This window comes from Anopheles coluzzii, chromosome 3 (genome assembly GCF_943734685.1).
Source record: "Anopheles coluzzii chromosome 3, AcolN3, whole genome shotgun sequence".
Lineage (NCBI taxonomy): Eukaryota > Metazoa > Arthropoda > Insecta > Diptera > Culicidae > Anopheles > Anopheles coluzzii.
Window position 1 is genome coordinate 38,139,690 of NC_064671.1, and position 16,334 is coordinate 38,156,023.

The 16,334-nt window shown below is 45.6% G+C and overlaps 3 protein-coding genes across 11 annotated transcripts in view; 2 read left to right on the plus strand and 1 right to left on the minus strand.

The window, feature by feature from the left end:
• LOC120957747 (uncharacterized) overlaps positions 1-16,334 on the plus strand; it is a 457,854-nt gene that overhangs the window by 365,916 nt on the left and 75,604 nt on the right. The window lies entirely within an intron of this gene.
• LOC120957744 (pseudouridylate synthase RPUSD2-like) overlaps positions 1-16,334 on the plus strand; it is a 203,896-nt gene that overhangs the window by 52,899 nt on the left and 134,663 nt on the right. The gene's annotated exons all lie outside the window — the stretch shown is intronic.
• LOC120957746 (putative fatty acyl-CoA reductase CG5065) lies at positions 4,948-15,054 on the minus strand. Of its 3 annotated transcripts, none has more exons than XM_049608388.1 (4): positions 14,633-15,054; positions 6,814-7,532; positions 6,120-6,568; positions 4,948-6,038 (listed from the first exon to the last, which is right to left on the minus strand). In XM_049608388.1, the coding sequence occupies exons 2-4, from the start codon at positions 7,336-7,338 to the stop codon at positions 5,447-5,449; spliced, it is 1,566 nt and encodes a 521-aa protein (XP_049464345.1). In that variant the 5' UTR covers positions 7,339-7,532; positions 14,633-15,054; the 3' UTR covers positions 4,948-5,446. The 3 variants fall into 3 exon arrangements, with proteins under 3 accessions (XP_049464345.1, XP_040236032.1, XP_040236033.1); XM_040380098.2 differs by lacking the exon at positions 14,633-15,054 and adding an exon at positions 9,416-10,295; XM_040380099.2 differs by lacking the exon at positions 14,633-15,054 and adding an exon at positions 9,120-9,385.

Here is a 16,334-nt window from a genome sequence, read left to right on the forward strand (position 1 = left end):
CCATGATCTACATGATTTCTTTCCCTTGCCACGTTGAGTGTGTGCGAAAGATGATGACTAAGATTAACGGCACAACACAGTGCAAACGTGTTCAGATTTTCCTTATCATATGCGGTCACAATGTTACCTTTTCCGGGGGGCTTATCTGGCGAGATGAGTTTCGGCTAAATCGTCTCTTTTTCTTGGGGTGAATATTGGGCCACACGCACCACATCCCAGGTTGAACCTAATCCGCTGGAGCTTTTCAACGGAAACTCGAAATGAAACCGTGGCCCGTCACACCGATTCGTCTAATCCTCGGCTGATTAATGACAATGATGAACTGACCGACCACGTGCCACGGTCTGTGCTTTCCGCAAAATGGCTCCCGTGCCGTGGAACGCCAGACTCATGTTTCACTGTTTTTGACCGGTGGGATGAAAAGTGTGATTGTGGGCGCGCGTGTGGTGTACAGAATGGTGAAAGCATTTCCGCCGACTTTACTGTTGTGCCACCTTTCCATCTTCCAAATACAACACCGCCTCACCGCTGATGCAACACCGGAGTTGGTAGGCTTCTCTGTCGCCAAAATAAGCGCGCGTACCAGCACGAGTGTACGAGATTGGATGTAGGTGACAGGAATGGGTCACGCCGAGATGAGGTGGGTACGGTGATGGCAAAAATCGGCTCACATTTTTTCTCCTTTATTTCGCACTGTTAACGATAGCCGACACTATCCCAATGGATAAATCTTCCAATCTCCCCGCGCTCCGGGAGATCCGCAGTAGTTCCGGAGATGAATGTCCGGCTAACCAGAAACGTGACGTTTGGTTGTTTTTGGAGGAAGGCACTTCTTCTCTGCTTGGTTTTGGTATTACTTCGGTGAGGTTTTGTTCGAGGTTGAGACATTGTCGCTAGTAGATGTCTACTTTCGCTTCGCAATGACGATCGGCTGTTTCATGGATTAGACCTACGCCGGGGTGTCGGGTGGGGAATGGTGTGCGTGAAGAACGCGGTTACGGTCAAAGTTGCATAAACGATCAATAGGAAGCGATTGTTGCGTGTTTGATCAAAAGTTTCCATTTGGTACCGGTTTGTAGTGTGGTGTAGGTATCTGAATCATATGAAGCAACTGGGTCTATGAAAGACATGAGCTGGCATCGCGAAATAATTGGTTTAAAAATAATAGTCGTTAAAAATTAACCAGAGTCGTTAAAAATTGCTAGAATTTGGCATCGCGAACGCATTGAGTTCATTTGTTAATTTTAACGACTGGTCATATGCCGCCGTTAAACAAACGACTGTCAAGAGCGTATGCGATACAAATTAACAGTCGTTTAATTATACTGCTCGATTTTTTTCCCCGTGTTTACCTATATACGATATCGAGCAGTCGTTAACTGTTTCGGCGATCGTTTATTTTAACAGGAATGAACAAAAAATGAACTCGGTTAAACCAAAATGAACTTGAAACGATTGTTAAAATGTGTTCATTTATTCGCGATGCCGGCTATTGATGGCCTGCAAGTTTAAGTTGAAAATGCAACGATTTACTCGCGGGCGGGAAGAATTAATTATTTCAGGATGTTCTTCCGGAACAAAGCATTAAAGAGAGCGATGGTTCATTGCATGACATGGCTGCAACACAATGCACGTAAGGTGAGGCAACTTTGCGCACTGCATTAAGCCGGAGCAGTATCGACTACAGAATGATCAACAATGGAAATATGCCCCACCAAACCTACTCAACTCGTATGAACTCGTATGAACCTATTGCACTCGTATGAACCTATCGAACTCGCATAAACTCGTTGCATGTACGGGTCGGAATCACATATACATTGCTGTCATGTGGACGGTTTAAAAAGACTCTACGGACTGTGTCGTCGGTTTCCATGCGTACAACATGCCCAGCCCACCGGAGCCTGGCGGGCTTGATACGCTGCACGTCAGTGAGGTCGCCGTACATCTCGTATAGCTCGTCATTACACCGGATCCTGCATTATCCTTCCACACACACGGGGCCAAGTATCCTTCTGACAATCTTCCTCTCGAACGTGGCTAAGAAGGTTTCGTCAGATTTAGATAGTGTCAATGTCTCAGAGGCGTATGAAAGTACCGGTAATATATAGGTGTTATATAGTCCCAGCTTCGTCCGTCACGGCAGGTTCTTAGAGGTGAACTGATATTTCAGGCTGAAAAATGACCGGTTGGCAGCCAGCATCCTATTGTCGTTGCTGACCGAAGACCCAAGATAGGTGGGACGGCATCAAAAATGCGTTCACCTATCTGTACCTACGTGACAATTTGGATTATTATTGGTAGGGTCGCTGATGTTGCCACCATCTGTTTGGTTTTTGCCTCGTTTATCTGCAATCCGAGGTTCTCTGTCGCCTGCTCGATGCCTTGGTACGCTTCAGATTTATGGGAGAGCCGCAGACCAATGATGTCTATATCAGCGTATGCCAGGATCTGGGTTGGCTTATAGAAGATGCTTCCCGTAGTCTCGACCCTCAAGTCATGCATGGCCCTCTCTAGCTCCAAGTTAAATGGGAGACAGGCAAGCCCGTCCCCCTGGCCCAGATCTTTGGTGTTAGCAAAAGGCCCTGAGAGTTTTCCATCCACCTTCACCTTGCATGTGACGTTGGTCATATTCATTATAACTAACCTTATCAGTTTGGCCGGGATTAAAAAAGAGCTTGAACCGTCGTATAGTTTTACCCTGACTATGCTATCACACAGGGTTTGAAGTCATATAATGGAATAGTTCAATCGGTTAAGAAAATGTTTCAAACCGGTAGTAGAATCGTGCAAGCAGTTGTGGAATTTTGCAAGCATACTGTGGAGCGGCTGTCAGACTGTGAGTGCCGTTTCTCGTGAACTCGTTTCTCTTCGCGTCTGAGCCGTGTGTATTCATCTGCGTTTGCCCGCCTTCTATGCCATTGCTGCATTGCGGTATGCACTATTCTTACGTTCAGTCACTTGTCTGCATTCATCATCGAACCTGCCAGATTTGGTATTGCATACACTTTGGAGTGTATTTCTTGCACAATTTATTATTTTGTATTTTAGAGCGTTTCACCTCTCGCTGGTAGTTTCATATCTGTTTTTTGGTTGTAGAAATTAGTCTAAAGCGGCTTTGAATTCCTGTAAGACAGTATCGTACTTTAGAGAATCTGTGTCGAGGCCGAGGCGTGTTTTCTCTGTCTCAATTGGTGCGGGGATGGGCGATTCTACAACGTATCACTAAGCCAACCAAGTAGTGATCGGAATTGATTTTGGGTCCTCGATAAGTTCTGACGATTAACAGACTGGACTGACGTCGGCGGCTTACTAACCCGCGGTCGATCTGGTTGAGGGTGTCTCCATCCGAGGACACCCACGTGATCTTGTGAATGTCCCTTCGCGGAAATTTGGTACTTCCGACGACCAGATTGTTCGCTGCAGCGAACTGGACCAATCTACTACCATTATTGTTACTGTGCTCATACAGACTGTGACAGCCAGTGTATTGGCGGTACATTGGCTCTGTTATGCAGCGACCACATCGGAGGTGGCTGTTAATGTTTATAATTTTACTAATTTTTATTTCATTGTTGGTAGTCTAAGATAGCTTGTAAATTAGATTATAAAAAGAGAAAAGATATTATAATAAACCAGTCTTACACCAGCATTTGATGAGTGCGTTTCTTTGTTTGGTGCTAAGATTCTGCCGGAAGAAAGTTTGGGCGAAAACACACCTTCTCAAAGACACCTTACGAAACCAGTAGCCGTGCTACCACGGCATATACTTCCCAATTTACATTGGAAGTGCCTGGTAGGCCAATACTAAAAGTAGTTTGGTGAAGGAGAGTTGGACCATTGACGCTCCCGAACCCCTTTGCCTGGGACGTGGCAGCAGACAGTTTACTAAGCGCTCCAGAACGACTGAAACCTTTGCAGTCGACTTGGCCGTCGGGCCCGGAACAGGCTCGTTACCGATTTTTACTTTAAATTCCCTCAGGATGTATAGGAAGTAATGCCTGGGGCACGCATCTAAGGTTCTAGCGAGGCGGCCGTAAAACAGGGCCTTCTCGTCTTCTTCTTTGTCTTCGTTAGGGGCGTGAGCGTTTATGAGGCTTATGTTATAGAATTTGCCTCGTATGCGCAGGGTGCATAGCCTATCGTTTATAGCCTTGAAATCTATGATTGCGGGTGTCAGCAGGGGACCTACTGCGAAATCCATTCCGAGGACGCGGTGGCGGTCGTGGCAGCTGTAGTAGATCTCGTAGCATTGCTTACCACGCCTGTTGTGCACACCGCTACCTAGCCATCGAATCTCTTGTAAAGCTACCAAGTCCATGCTCAATGTGGCATCAAGTTGTTTCAAGGCTCCGGCTTCGCTTAGAGTGCATACGTAGATTATAAAATACACTGAAATAATACTTTAAATGCATTTCTTTATGATTCCCCGCTTTGTTGACGGGGTGAAAAATAATGGTCATTGGGGAATCACAAGGAAGTTCATTTAATTTATTATTTCAATATTTTTAAATAGTAGGAGGAGGATTTTTTTCTTTTGGTATACGATAATCCATATTCTGATAATTATTTAATGAAATATACCAACAAAATCATCAAATTTTACGTTCAATTTCACTGGAGCTGTAACTCAGGCTTTAGTTAATCCAGGTAACCCAAGAGGTGGTTCTAGTCTTGCTCTCTAATGCAATAAGTAGCCAACACAGTGTGGCTCAACGCTTACATGGTTATTTAGGTTTTCTCATATTTGTGGGACATTTTATAGACTCCTTATTACAGGAAATGAACTTCTTATGATGGGAATTGGAGCACTCTTTTGGACCAATCTAAGTAGCCTTTCCAGCGTAACCACGTTTATAGTCATCAATCTCATGCCCCCCTCCCCCTAATCTAACTTTTCTTCCCCTATTCAAAAGCACGCAAAAGTTAGGAAAGGCCGACGCAACTTGTGTGTGTGAATTGGTACACTCTCGTTTAATCACTGTGTTAGTAAAGGGCTGCAGAAAACATAATCAGCGACAGAAAGACATTGGCGATTGTTGTCTTTATGACTCCTGTTTATCGCTTACCTTTCCGCCCAAACCCCTCAACACAACCCCAAAAAAAACACAACAAAAAAAGTAATTCCCCTGTCCCCGTTGTGTATGTTTAAACGTCTCAACCGAGCCGAGTCTCTCTCTCTCTCTCTCTCTCTCTCTCTCCCTCTCTCTGTCTCATACTCTCTCTCTCTCTCTCGCTTTCTCTCTCTCTCTCTCTCTTTCTCTCTCTCTCTTTCTCTCTCTCTTTCTTTCTCTCTCTATCTCTCTTTCTCTCTCTCTCTCTCTCGCTCTCTCTCGCTCTCTCTCGCTCTCTCTCGCTTTCTCTCTCTCTCTCTCGCTTTCTCTCTCTCTCTCGCTTTCTCTCTCTCTCTCTTTATATATAGATATATATACATATATACATAGTCCTAGACCACTGCCGAGTAAAAGACAAGTACACACATATAGTACAGCAGGAGTAGCCCGGCCAGCTGTACCGTCCGCTTGAACCACAGTAGCCGGCGCAGCTTGGCCCGCGCCTGCTCCAGACTGTCCATCTCATCCAACAGCACGAACCGCCGGATGCCAAGCATGTACGCTTCGATATACGTCTCCCAGTCCAGCCCGGTCACATCGCATCGGAACGACAGAGCGGCCCGGTCCCGCCGCACCCGATCGCCAAGCCGGCGCAGATTTCCGTTCCGGAATATCCACTCGTGCATGGCGAAGAACTCGCCGGTGTCGGCGGCTCGCTGGAAGCGCCGCGCGAGCCGGGTCATGATTGGCTGGCCGCCGCGAGCCCGTACCAGCGCATCGAACAGGTAGGCGGGTAGGAAGTGCAGCACCAACTCAACCAGCTTGTGCACCAGCCGGTTCGTGCGGAATTGGAAGCCCGGATATAGCAGAACGTGCTTGGTCGGGTTACGCACCGCGCATCGTTGCGTGATCCGGCCGTACTCGTGCCACTTGATGCCGTTTACCTGCCCAGACGTGCAGTTGTACACGCGTACCGGTGTCGTGCTGTTTGGTGAAAAAACAAAACAAAACAAAAACGGTTACAAAAAAAAACTCCCAACGTGATCGTCGATTTGTCACACGTACGTAGTGTTGGCGTTTTCCCACGCCGCAGCAATCAACGTGTTGCAGACGACGTCCACAGGGATGACGTCCATTGTGCAGCGTTCGTCGCACATGATACTGCTGATGGTTCCGCGCCCAATCTCCATCATGATGCCGGTGATGCCGTGCACGTTGTCGATCCAACCCGGGTACGGTTCCGCCATCGCGCCGGTTACGATCGAGGGGCGCACGATACAGAGCGGCAGTCGGTCTGCATACTGTGCCACCAGCTGCTCCGTGATCGCTTTCGTCAGGGTGTAGGTGTTCGGGTGGGCGCCTTGCAGCTGGCCTGCGATTGCACCGATCACCTCACCCGGCAGCAACTGCACGCACTGGATGAAGCGGTCTGGGTCCATCGGGGGCGGATACACAACCTCGTCCACCTCCCGCCGGCACGCGTTGCTGTACGCCGTCGACACGTGCACCACGCTCTGGAAATGATATAAAAGAGGGAGAGAGAGAAGAGAGAGAAGAGAGAGAAGAGAGAGAAGAGAGAGAAGAGAGAGAAGAGAGAGAAGAGAGAGAAGAGAGAGAAGAGAGAGAAGAGAGAGAAGAGAGAGAAGAGAGAGAAGAGAGAGAAAGAAAGATAGAGAGAGAGAGACAGAGAGAGAGAGAGAGAGAGAGAGAGAGTAAGAAAGATAAGCGTCATTTAATCGCATGAGATAACGTGACCTACTTGCAGCTGGCGCATCCCGATGCACAGCTCGAGCAGCTGCTTGGTGCCGATCGTGTTCAGGATGGCCGCCTCGATGAGCGCCTCGTTGAAGCGTACGGTAGCCGCCACGTGGAACACAACCTGTACACGCTCGACCAGCGTGTGGCGGTCCTGGTCCGACAGGCCAAGCAGTGGGAGCGAAATATCACCCCCGACGCACACCAGCTTTGCCAGCAACTGCGGCGTTTTCGACCGAATCCGCTCAAACACCGGATGTCGCACAAACTCCCGGTAGCGCTGTTCGCTGGTCATGCCCCGCTTTGGACGAAGCAGCATGTAGACGGTGCTGATGCCCACGCACGAACGCAGAAGCTTCTCGATCAACACCTTGCCCAGGAAGCCAGTCCCGCCGGTCACCAGCACGTTCTTGCCTTCGTAGAACGGGACGAGCGAGTCGGTAAGCTCATCTGCCGCAACGTTATTGTTCTCGTCCGGGACGTCCTTGCCGAACAGGTCCTTCGACTCGGGCGAGGCTTTAAACATCATCGTGTGGAATTGGGTATGTGTCTTGATGTACTGAGTTGTTAGCCAGAAGCGTCACACTTCCAGATAGGAGCGAACGGGGAGCTGCTGGTCACTTCAAGAGAGAGCCTTCGCGGTGGCACCAAATCGCATGTCGTGTTGCGCGTCGATGGGTGTTGTGCCTCTATTTTCCACCTCGTTGCGTTAAGTGTGTGTACCTGTTGCGGATTAGAGAGTAAAAAGTTAGTGAACCGTGTAGGAGTAGCGTGATGGAGGGTCGATTACAGAGATAAGCGTCTCGTATCAAGGTTCAGCGCACTCCAGAAGTACAATCCAATTAAAGTTCATTCGTTGCTTCCGGTTAAAGATAAACACGCTTAACCTAGTGTGAAATCGGTTCTGAACTGCTGATGTGCTCTCGGAGATGCTCCGGAGGTTCCGAATCATTTTCGAATTGCACGTCGGAGTCATCTGTTCTCGTCTGGAGTTGTTTGAAACCACTCAGAGCAACTAGTCAGGTCCAGTGGTGTTATTCAAAGACACACAGAACGACTATTTGAAAACATCGTCAGTGCTTAGTCGTATCGAGTTGATCAAACCTGGTCAGAGCGACTAGTGGGAGTTGTTAAGAACCGCTCGGAGCAGCTCGTCTGAGTCGTCCATAGCTGCCGGAATCGTCTGGAGGCATCTGGAATTGTCAGAGTGGTGGATCCTTTCGTAGCCGTTTGGAACTATCAGAGCTCTCGGAACGGTTGGGATATCTCCAAGCATTTCGGAGTCGCTAACGTCAAAAAGGAGTTTTTAAAGTAGTCGAAACCCTCTAAACTGAAACCAGAACAGCTGGTAGGAAACTTTGGAGTCATCTGCAGTGCACTGTCGTCAGGAATCGTCCGAAATCATTCAGAGACTATCAGAGCAATTTAGACCTTCTCCGATTTTCTAACAGCCACAAGCCAGAGTCTTTGGAGCAGTCGTAATCATGCAAAACTGTCCAGAGCTGTATGGAAGAGATGACACTAAGGTTTAATCGTTTGAAGAGTCATCCAGAGCCGTTTGAAGTTCTTCGGAGCGGCTGAGGCACAGCCAGATAAAATCGTCGCAATCGTTAGAACTTCGGTAGCCATTCTGAGCGACGTGAAATATATTCAAAGTTTCTTTCAAGATTGTTCTGAGGATTCCAGCGGTCCTGGCTGACTCCAGATGGGTTCTAACTTTATATTTCTACTATCTGAAGACGTTTCTAAATTCAGGTTAAGCTACGACGACGGATGGTTCGTAGCTTAACCCGAATTTACCCATCAATTCCATCCAAGCAACTCTTTACTCCTCGCAGATGAATCCCCCGAGTGAGTTCGTTCCATAAGATGGCTGGTACGTAATCGGTGCACGCTGTCGATGGTCAATTTCCATGTGCATTTTTCTTGTTTGCACCCAAGCATTTGAACCAGTTTTGGAACCGGTCTTGAATGACTTTTTCACTGCACCTTAGCAAATGTGCATCGTTTTTCACCTCTTTCTTTTCTACTTCTTTTTCTAACGACTACCCGTCTGTGCAAAACAACCCACCCCCTGTTTACAGAAAGCTAGACCCTGTATCAAAGAGCTAGCTCTGTATCAAAATAATATTCAGCGTGTGAAAGCGACTGAGAACTGAAAAAGCGTTCGTACAGAGGGGGAAAAAAGATAGTGTGAGTACTCTCTCTATCTCTCTCTCTCTCACACACTCTCTCTCTCTTTCTCTCTCTCTCTCTCTCACACACACACAGACAAACAGACTCGTTCATCGTTAAGGAGTTGTTATATACCTCGGGAGTTGCATAACGCATGTGTGTATATGTTAGCGGTTTTATGTGAAGTCTGGTACAAGTGAGAATCGGCTTAGCTGGACATCTAATATCTTTGATCGAATTACATAATACAAGTGCTGCGTTACATGCTTTCCCTAAAGCATTCACTTGCGCTCAGTATCCTGGTTACGTCACCAGCAAAACAAGTTCCAGTTTAACGCATGCTGCAGATGATATGATCTTGGAACGAAATTGTTTAGTTCAAGAGCCCAGCTTTATGTCAATTGTAATTTTGGTTCGTCAATTAAACTTACTATTTGATTTAAAAAATTTCGTTGACGTCTGGCGATCCGTTTCCCGATTGGGGAAGCCTGTCGACACCTGTCCAGCCTAGCCCCAGAATGAGCAGGCTAGCTGACAGGATCACCCTTTACCCGGGATGCTTCTTTTATTAATCGATACACGGGGACGAGGAGTGGCCTTCGGTGGCAAATAATACCACGTGCCAAACGCTCTGGAAAACGTTCTCCGTTGATTTGGAAACCAAATCACGAGACGCACTCACTCATATAGCACACATAAACATAAACATACACGCACAGTGATAAAAAAGTCATAGCAATCCCGCGTTGTTGTTTTTTTTTTTGAGGAGAGATGCCGTTTGAAGTTGCTCCTGAATGTGATTCTTTGAAACTGTGACACACTGACACACTGGAACACATACACACACTCTCCCTCTCACAGACACACACACACACTAAAGTAAAGCTGTACAGCTGCCACTGGCTCAAAAAAGCTCCTCTTAGCCCGGCGTCCGCTAATGGTGCGCTCCGAAAGACGACTGACCGCTATCGACGAGCAGCAAGATGCAGTAAGCCCGACCTGTGTGTGTGTGCTTCGTGTGGCCCAGGATCGCGCCGTCCAGGTTGCTGTGGTTGCATTGCATGCACCGCCGCACAGCAAAACGCACCCGCCGCAAAGAAAGTATTCCTACCCCCCTGTTTTCTTCAATAACTAACATGAAAAAAAATGCAAACACACAGAGCCGAAACACAAAACCCGTTTGCACTGTGCAAGTAGCTGTACCCTGACATCACAATTAATCACCCACTCTATTCGTCCACTTTAGATATTATTTTGCAAATTTCATCCGAATTTGTGTGTTGAGGTTTTGATGAAAGGAGAATAAGAAATATAGTGAAATCTTCTTTCCATCCTTTTGATGGGGTGGGGAGGATTGGGGGGGATGTTTGGGAAGTTATGTGCATCTCTTAACCGTGAGGCTGTGTAAACGTGTTCCAGGAAGTATTAATAGCATACATCGCAAGTTATTAATACATTACCGTTAATGGACATTGAAGATCATTCCCACAGTGTAGTGGGTATCTCCGTTGGCAGCCGATAAAGTTGAAGGGAATCCGGCAGTACTTTAACCTTTGTTTTTATGACCAAAATGTACCCTTATCTTTATAACCACTTACACGGGTACGGCTTCCATTTTATAAGGAATTTTGTATTTTTATTGGTGAAAAAAATGTCTTAATTTATTTACTTATTTTATTAACTTATTTTATGTAACTGTAATAACAATACTGCTTTTGATGTTATAAATTTATGATGTATGGCTTTTAGTTACGTAAATGTAATGCTCAGTATATAGTTCGTGCACTAGTGCAACACGTGTGCACCTTCGGACGACGATGGAGGGCCAACATGGTGTACGGGAGGTAAGGGCTTTCGATGGGTGCTTCGACCGTTTTGTGTTGTTGCTTTCTCTCTTTCCCTATCGCTTGCAGCCGCACCTAGAAGTAGAAGAAGAGGGGAAGGGCAGTGGGCCACCAAGAAACAGCAGACATTATGGGAGGGAGACATCAACCCCTCGGTGCTTGATTCGCAAAAGCAAAAGACGGTTGCTACATGCATTCATCAAACCAAGCCAAAAGTACACATACAAAATTGCATTCAAATAGTATGAGAGGGAGGGCAAGGAGGATAGAGCTACAGGTTGGATTGAAAGACGCTTGCTTCTTTTTTTTCCTTGCCAAATAGTAAACACAACGGTACAAAACAGGGTGCTTTGGGCTTTCGACGGGGTGTCCAGAGCGAGATGATGCATATGCACCTACATTCGTGTGCATTTCATGGCGGTGGCGTAATTTCATTGGTTGCGTAGGCTCGTTAACTAGCATTTTTCTTCATTTCCTTCAGTTTAAAAAAAAATGCGTCAATGTAAAAGGCGTTAGAAGAAAAAAACAATGAAAAACTATTGAAACCGACCAGTTATCCTTGCCTTGTGCAACGTGGACTAAATAAGTGCATTCTAGTGCAATACAGGGTATTCCAAGTCACTTTCAAATGTAAACATTGTTAATCACCACATGCAAAAAGTTAATACACATCAATCTGATTCTCCTGCAATGATTTTTAGCACAACTCAAGCTGTAATGAGTTAGACAGTTCTTTGATATGTGTTGACAATCATGTGTAAAAACCATAAATTTGTTTTCTTACCCTATTACACTATTTGACAGCTGTTGAAAAACATCTTGGACTGAAAACTGACTTTGAAAACCCTGCAAGAATTTAAATCCAAGCCAGCACCTAAAAAACAAACGCGTGCGAACACACACACACCCACACTTACACACACACACACACACACACACACACACACACACACACACACACACACACACACACACACACACACACACACACACACACACACACACACACACACACACACACACACACACACACACACACACACACACACACACACACACACACACAAACACACACACACACACAAACACACACACACACACACACACACACACACACACACACACACACACACATACACAAAAAAACCCACACACACACACACATACACACACACACACACACACACACACACACACGCGCGCGCGCACACGCACACACACACACACACACACACCGTTTGCCTGCATCAAAACTGTTGGTAATATGACTGTTTCATCATGCGGGCTTTAAGCTAAAAGGGGGGTACCATTCCGCCTCGTCCGCTAACTCCCACAGCTGCCGCACTGTACTGGAGCACCACCAGCCGCCAGCATTAAGCAGCCCGTATAAAGCAGCCCCCGACTGACTGCACCAAACAAAACGCAAGAAAATCAGTGCAGAGGGCGGGTGGCCGTGCCAGGCGCCACACAATGCCTAGATCGAGCATATAGGCATCGCGAAAGAATTGGTTTAAAATTAACATTCGTTTAAAATTAACCAGAGTCGTTAAAAATTGCTAGAATTTGGCATCGCGAACGCATTGATTTCATTTGTTAATTTTAACGACTGGTCCTATGCCACCGTTAAATAAACGACTGTCAAAAGTGTATGCGATACAAAATAACAGTCGTTTAATTATACTGATCGATTGTTTTCCCCGTGTTTGCCTATATGCGATATCGAGCAGCCGTTAACTGTTTTGTCGGTCGTTTATTTTAACAGGAATGAACAACAAATGAACTCGGTTAAACCAAAATGAACTTTAAACGACTGTTAAAAAGAGTTTATTTATTCGCGATGCCGGCTACGGTGTACTGTATTATTAACGACTCAGTGTTGTACAAAAAAATCAATTTACGTTTCTTCACATTTTAGGAATTTATGCCTGCCTCGTGTATTCAATGACAGGCTTGTTTTTGGTTGTATTATGGTTGTATCATAGTAAAATCTTGACCTGTATCATAGGTATGGGATACCTGTCGGGGATTGTTACTGCATTAAGGCGTTTGTAATCTCCACAGGGTCTCCAATCTAAATCCGATTTTTGCACCATGTGCAATGGTGAGGACGTGGGAGAAGACGAAGCTCGGCAGATTCCTAAGTTCAACATGTGTTGAAATTCTGCTTTTGCTATTGGATATCTTTGTCCATCCAACCGACGGGGTTTAGAAAAGGGTAGATTACCTTTTGTGTTAATAAAATGCACCACAGAATGTTTCACTGGAACATTATAGTCAGGAGCTGATAACAATTTGGGATATTGTTTTAATAGTTCGGCATATTCTCCACTAATAGAGAAGAATTTTGGTGTTGGCGTATCAACCGTAGCAACAGTACCACTTGAGTGGAGTTCGGTCAGTGGGTCGACCAATCGTTTGTTTTGAATATCTATAAGTAATCCGTGCTTGGTCAAAAAATCAGCACCAACTATTGGCCTATTAACCTCTGCTAAAATAAATTCATGCCAAAAGGTACGGCGTAGACCGAGGCTAACTTGTATTAGTTTCAAACCATATGCATTAATGGGAGTTCCATTTGCGGCTGATAGAGAATGTACAGGAGACTTATTTAAATTGCCAAAAGTAGCATGAGGCAAAACTGACACATCAGCGCCGGTATCGATTAAAAATGTAAAATTCGAGATAGAATCAAAAATAAAAAGTCTACAGGATTTCGCAGGCTCTTTGCTACTACCTGTCAATGACGCTGAGCCTATTAGTTTTTTACATTCTGCCTCCAAGCGCATGGTTGTGTGCACCCTCGTGCCTGTTTGCCATACTTCTTATGGTACCAGCATAATGAATTGTTATTAAAATTCGTTTTTTTATCATTCCTACTATTAGACCTGCCATATCTTTTGTAAGGGGCCATATGGTTTGGATTAACTTTTGTTTCTAAATATTGCAGCCTCCGACTGAGGTGCCGTATCTCCTCTATTAAAAGTTCATTGCCACTCATTGCGGTACTCTCATTATCTGTGTCGTTCACGTTATTTGTATTAGTTTTTATCTCACTGATGTTAGTTCCTCTTGAAGCCTCCCATATTTTATCCGCAATTTTAAGCAATTCTAAAATGTCTTTTTCTCCAACTGAGATTAACGCGACTTCAATTGGTTTGGGTAATCGACCAATCCAGAGTCTCTTAACGAAAATTTCTGAAACATCAGTTGACGTGCCTGCTAGTTGTTTCATTTTTCTGTAAAAATCTGATGGCGAATTGTCTCCCAATTCCGCGTGAAACAGTAGTTTTGAAATCCTTTGTTCCTCACTTGCCGAAAGTCTTTCAATTAAATTTTGTTTCAAAAAGTTATATTTATCAGTAGCGGGGGGAGATTGAATGTCCATGACTTTTTCAAACACGTCTGGTTGCATTGCGCTGAGCAGATGCATGTATTTTGTTCTATCCGACGTTACGTTCCATGTGTCAAAAACTGCCTCGGCCTGAATGAACCAACCGATTGGCGACGTATTCCAAAATGGCGCAAGCTTTACAGTGTAACTTGATATTTCTCCTAATTTAACGTCTTGTTCTACTGTGGGATCGTTTTCGTTAACTGACATTTTAACTTGACTGTTCTCACTGTTTAAAATAAAAAATCTATCACAATGCACTTAATACGATTCAACAACCACGATAAAAACCCGTATTTAAAACTTCCTTTCTTCTAGCCTTAGCCTTTCTTTTTTATATGTAACACACACGCACACTTTCACCGATTGTCACCACGTGGATTAGATTCTTGCGAACAATAGATTTGACTTACCCACGGTGGTGAGATGATCCGCGATTCTTGCTCCCCCTTATCGATCGTTGCCTGGTGGTGGGTGAGCTCGAATGCAGCGCTTCTTGTCGATTAGCCTGCGTAATGTGCTGCGTGACGTCTAGATGCTTGATGTGTAGATGCGTGATGTGTAGATGCGTGATGTGCTGCAATTCGCTGTTCTTCCCTAGGCACCCTGCTGTGCCGGTATCAAACGTATACGGATGCTAGAATGCGTTTTGGTGTCTTCTGTCTGGGTTGTAGGTGCGCGATGTCGAATGTACTACACAGATGAGCGCAGGTATTGTAAGCGTGGATGGTTTCTTCTGTGTGTATGTGCTTTGTCCGCCGTGCTGTATCGTTGGTGCACGAAATGAAATGCGGAACACGGACGAATCTCTTTCCTATCGTACTGCGCCAGTGTCTTAGGCGCGTGCAGTGTGTATTGTCAAAACCACATGGAGCTTGTGTGAGAGAGTACAGCAAAGGCTTACAGGTGTATGTATCGAAGAACAAATACACGTGTTTAAGCAAGTGTATCGGCAGTGCTGTTCGACGCGCTTGGTGTGCGTTTCTTCAGGAGCGACGATTTTTTACCGTTTTGCGTCTTTCACGGATGTGTAAAATATGCGTTGTTACACGTATGTAACACGAACTTGTCGCGTGCTTACTTCTTCGGGGTCACCAGTTATGGGAGCTTCACACAGTCAACCGTACTACTCGGTGGTTTGTCGATCAAAGAGACCGTTTATTCTTTCTTACTTCCTAATTACATGTATGTTCGCTCTACATAAGTTTAGCTCTAGATAAGCTGCAATTTAGATCGCTTTCGATTAGTTTGATTCCGATCCCATCTGAATCCCTACAGTATCCTGTAATTTATTTTTTCAGATCAGCCTTCCATATTTGGTGGATACAACCAACTTGTTCCATTACTTCTATTGCAGGCTTGCATAGAAGCTACCTTTCTGTATTTAACAAACCTGTCGACAGGCCAACAGTTTGACCTCGACCGCGATGACACCCTAAAAGATACACACACAAAATATCTTTAAAATGGCTCCACTCTGGTCTTCATCCCCTTGTTCGGAGCTTATGTTATAACCTTCTCGTTTTCCTTCCTTCTTCTTCTGGTGGCCATCATCACCAGGCCATGAGGGGTGGTTTTATGACACCGTTCGAAAAGCAGGATCGTGAGGTGGCGCAGTTAAAGCAGCTCGCAAAGCGCCAACCGTTCTTAGCCAGTCCCGGGCAGAATTCGGCAGAATTTGACTGTCCAAAACACATCGTCTCGGGATAGCCTGCCTCATCCCCGGCAGTTTTCGTGTGCTCCGTGACACACCTTGTTGCTGGCCGTTTCTTATCCTATTGCCATGGGACAAGCGTGCCGGTGTGCTTTGTTTTGTGTGTTTTTGCTCCTTTACTCCCGGTTCCCAAGCACGAAGGTTTGGGGAAGAAGTCACGAAGAAAACAGATCACCGGACAAATTCGTCAGCGCGAAAGAAACCTAGCACAGGGCGAGGAAAAAAGTCGTCCAAAAGGAAAGGGAACAAAAAAAAACAACAACTCACAAACACACAAACGGGGAATACAACCTTCACCTTAATTCCTGGCCATCCTTTTTTATTGCATCGTTTATCTTTGAAGAGTTCGCCATCTTTGTTGATGGACTTAGTGGCCGTTGTCGTCATCGTCGGCTTTATGT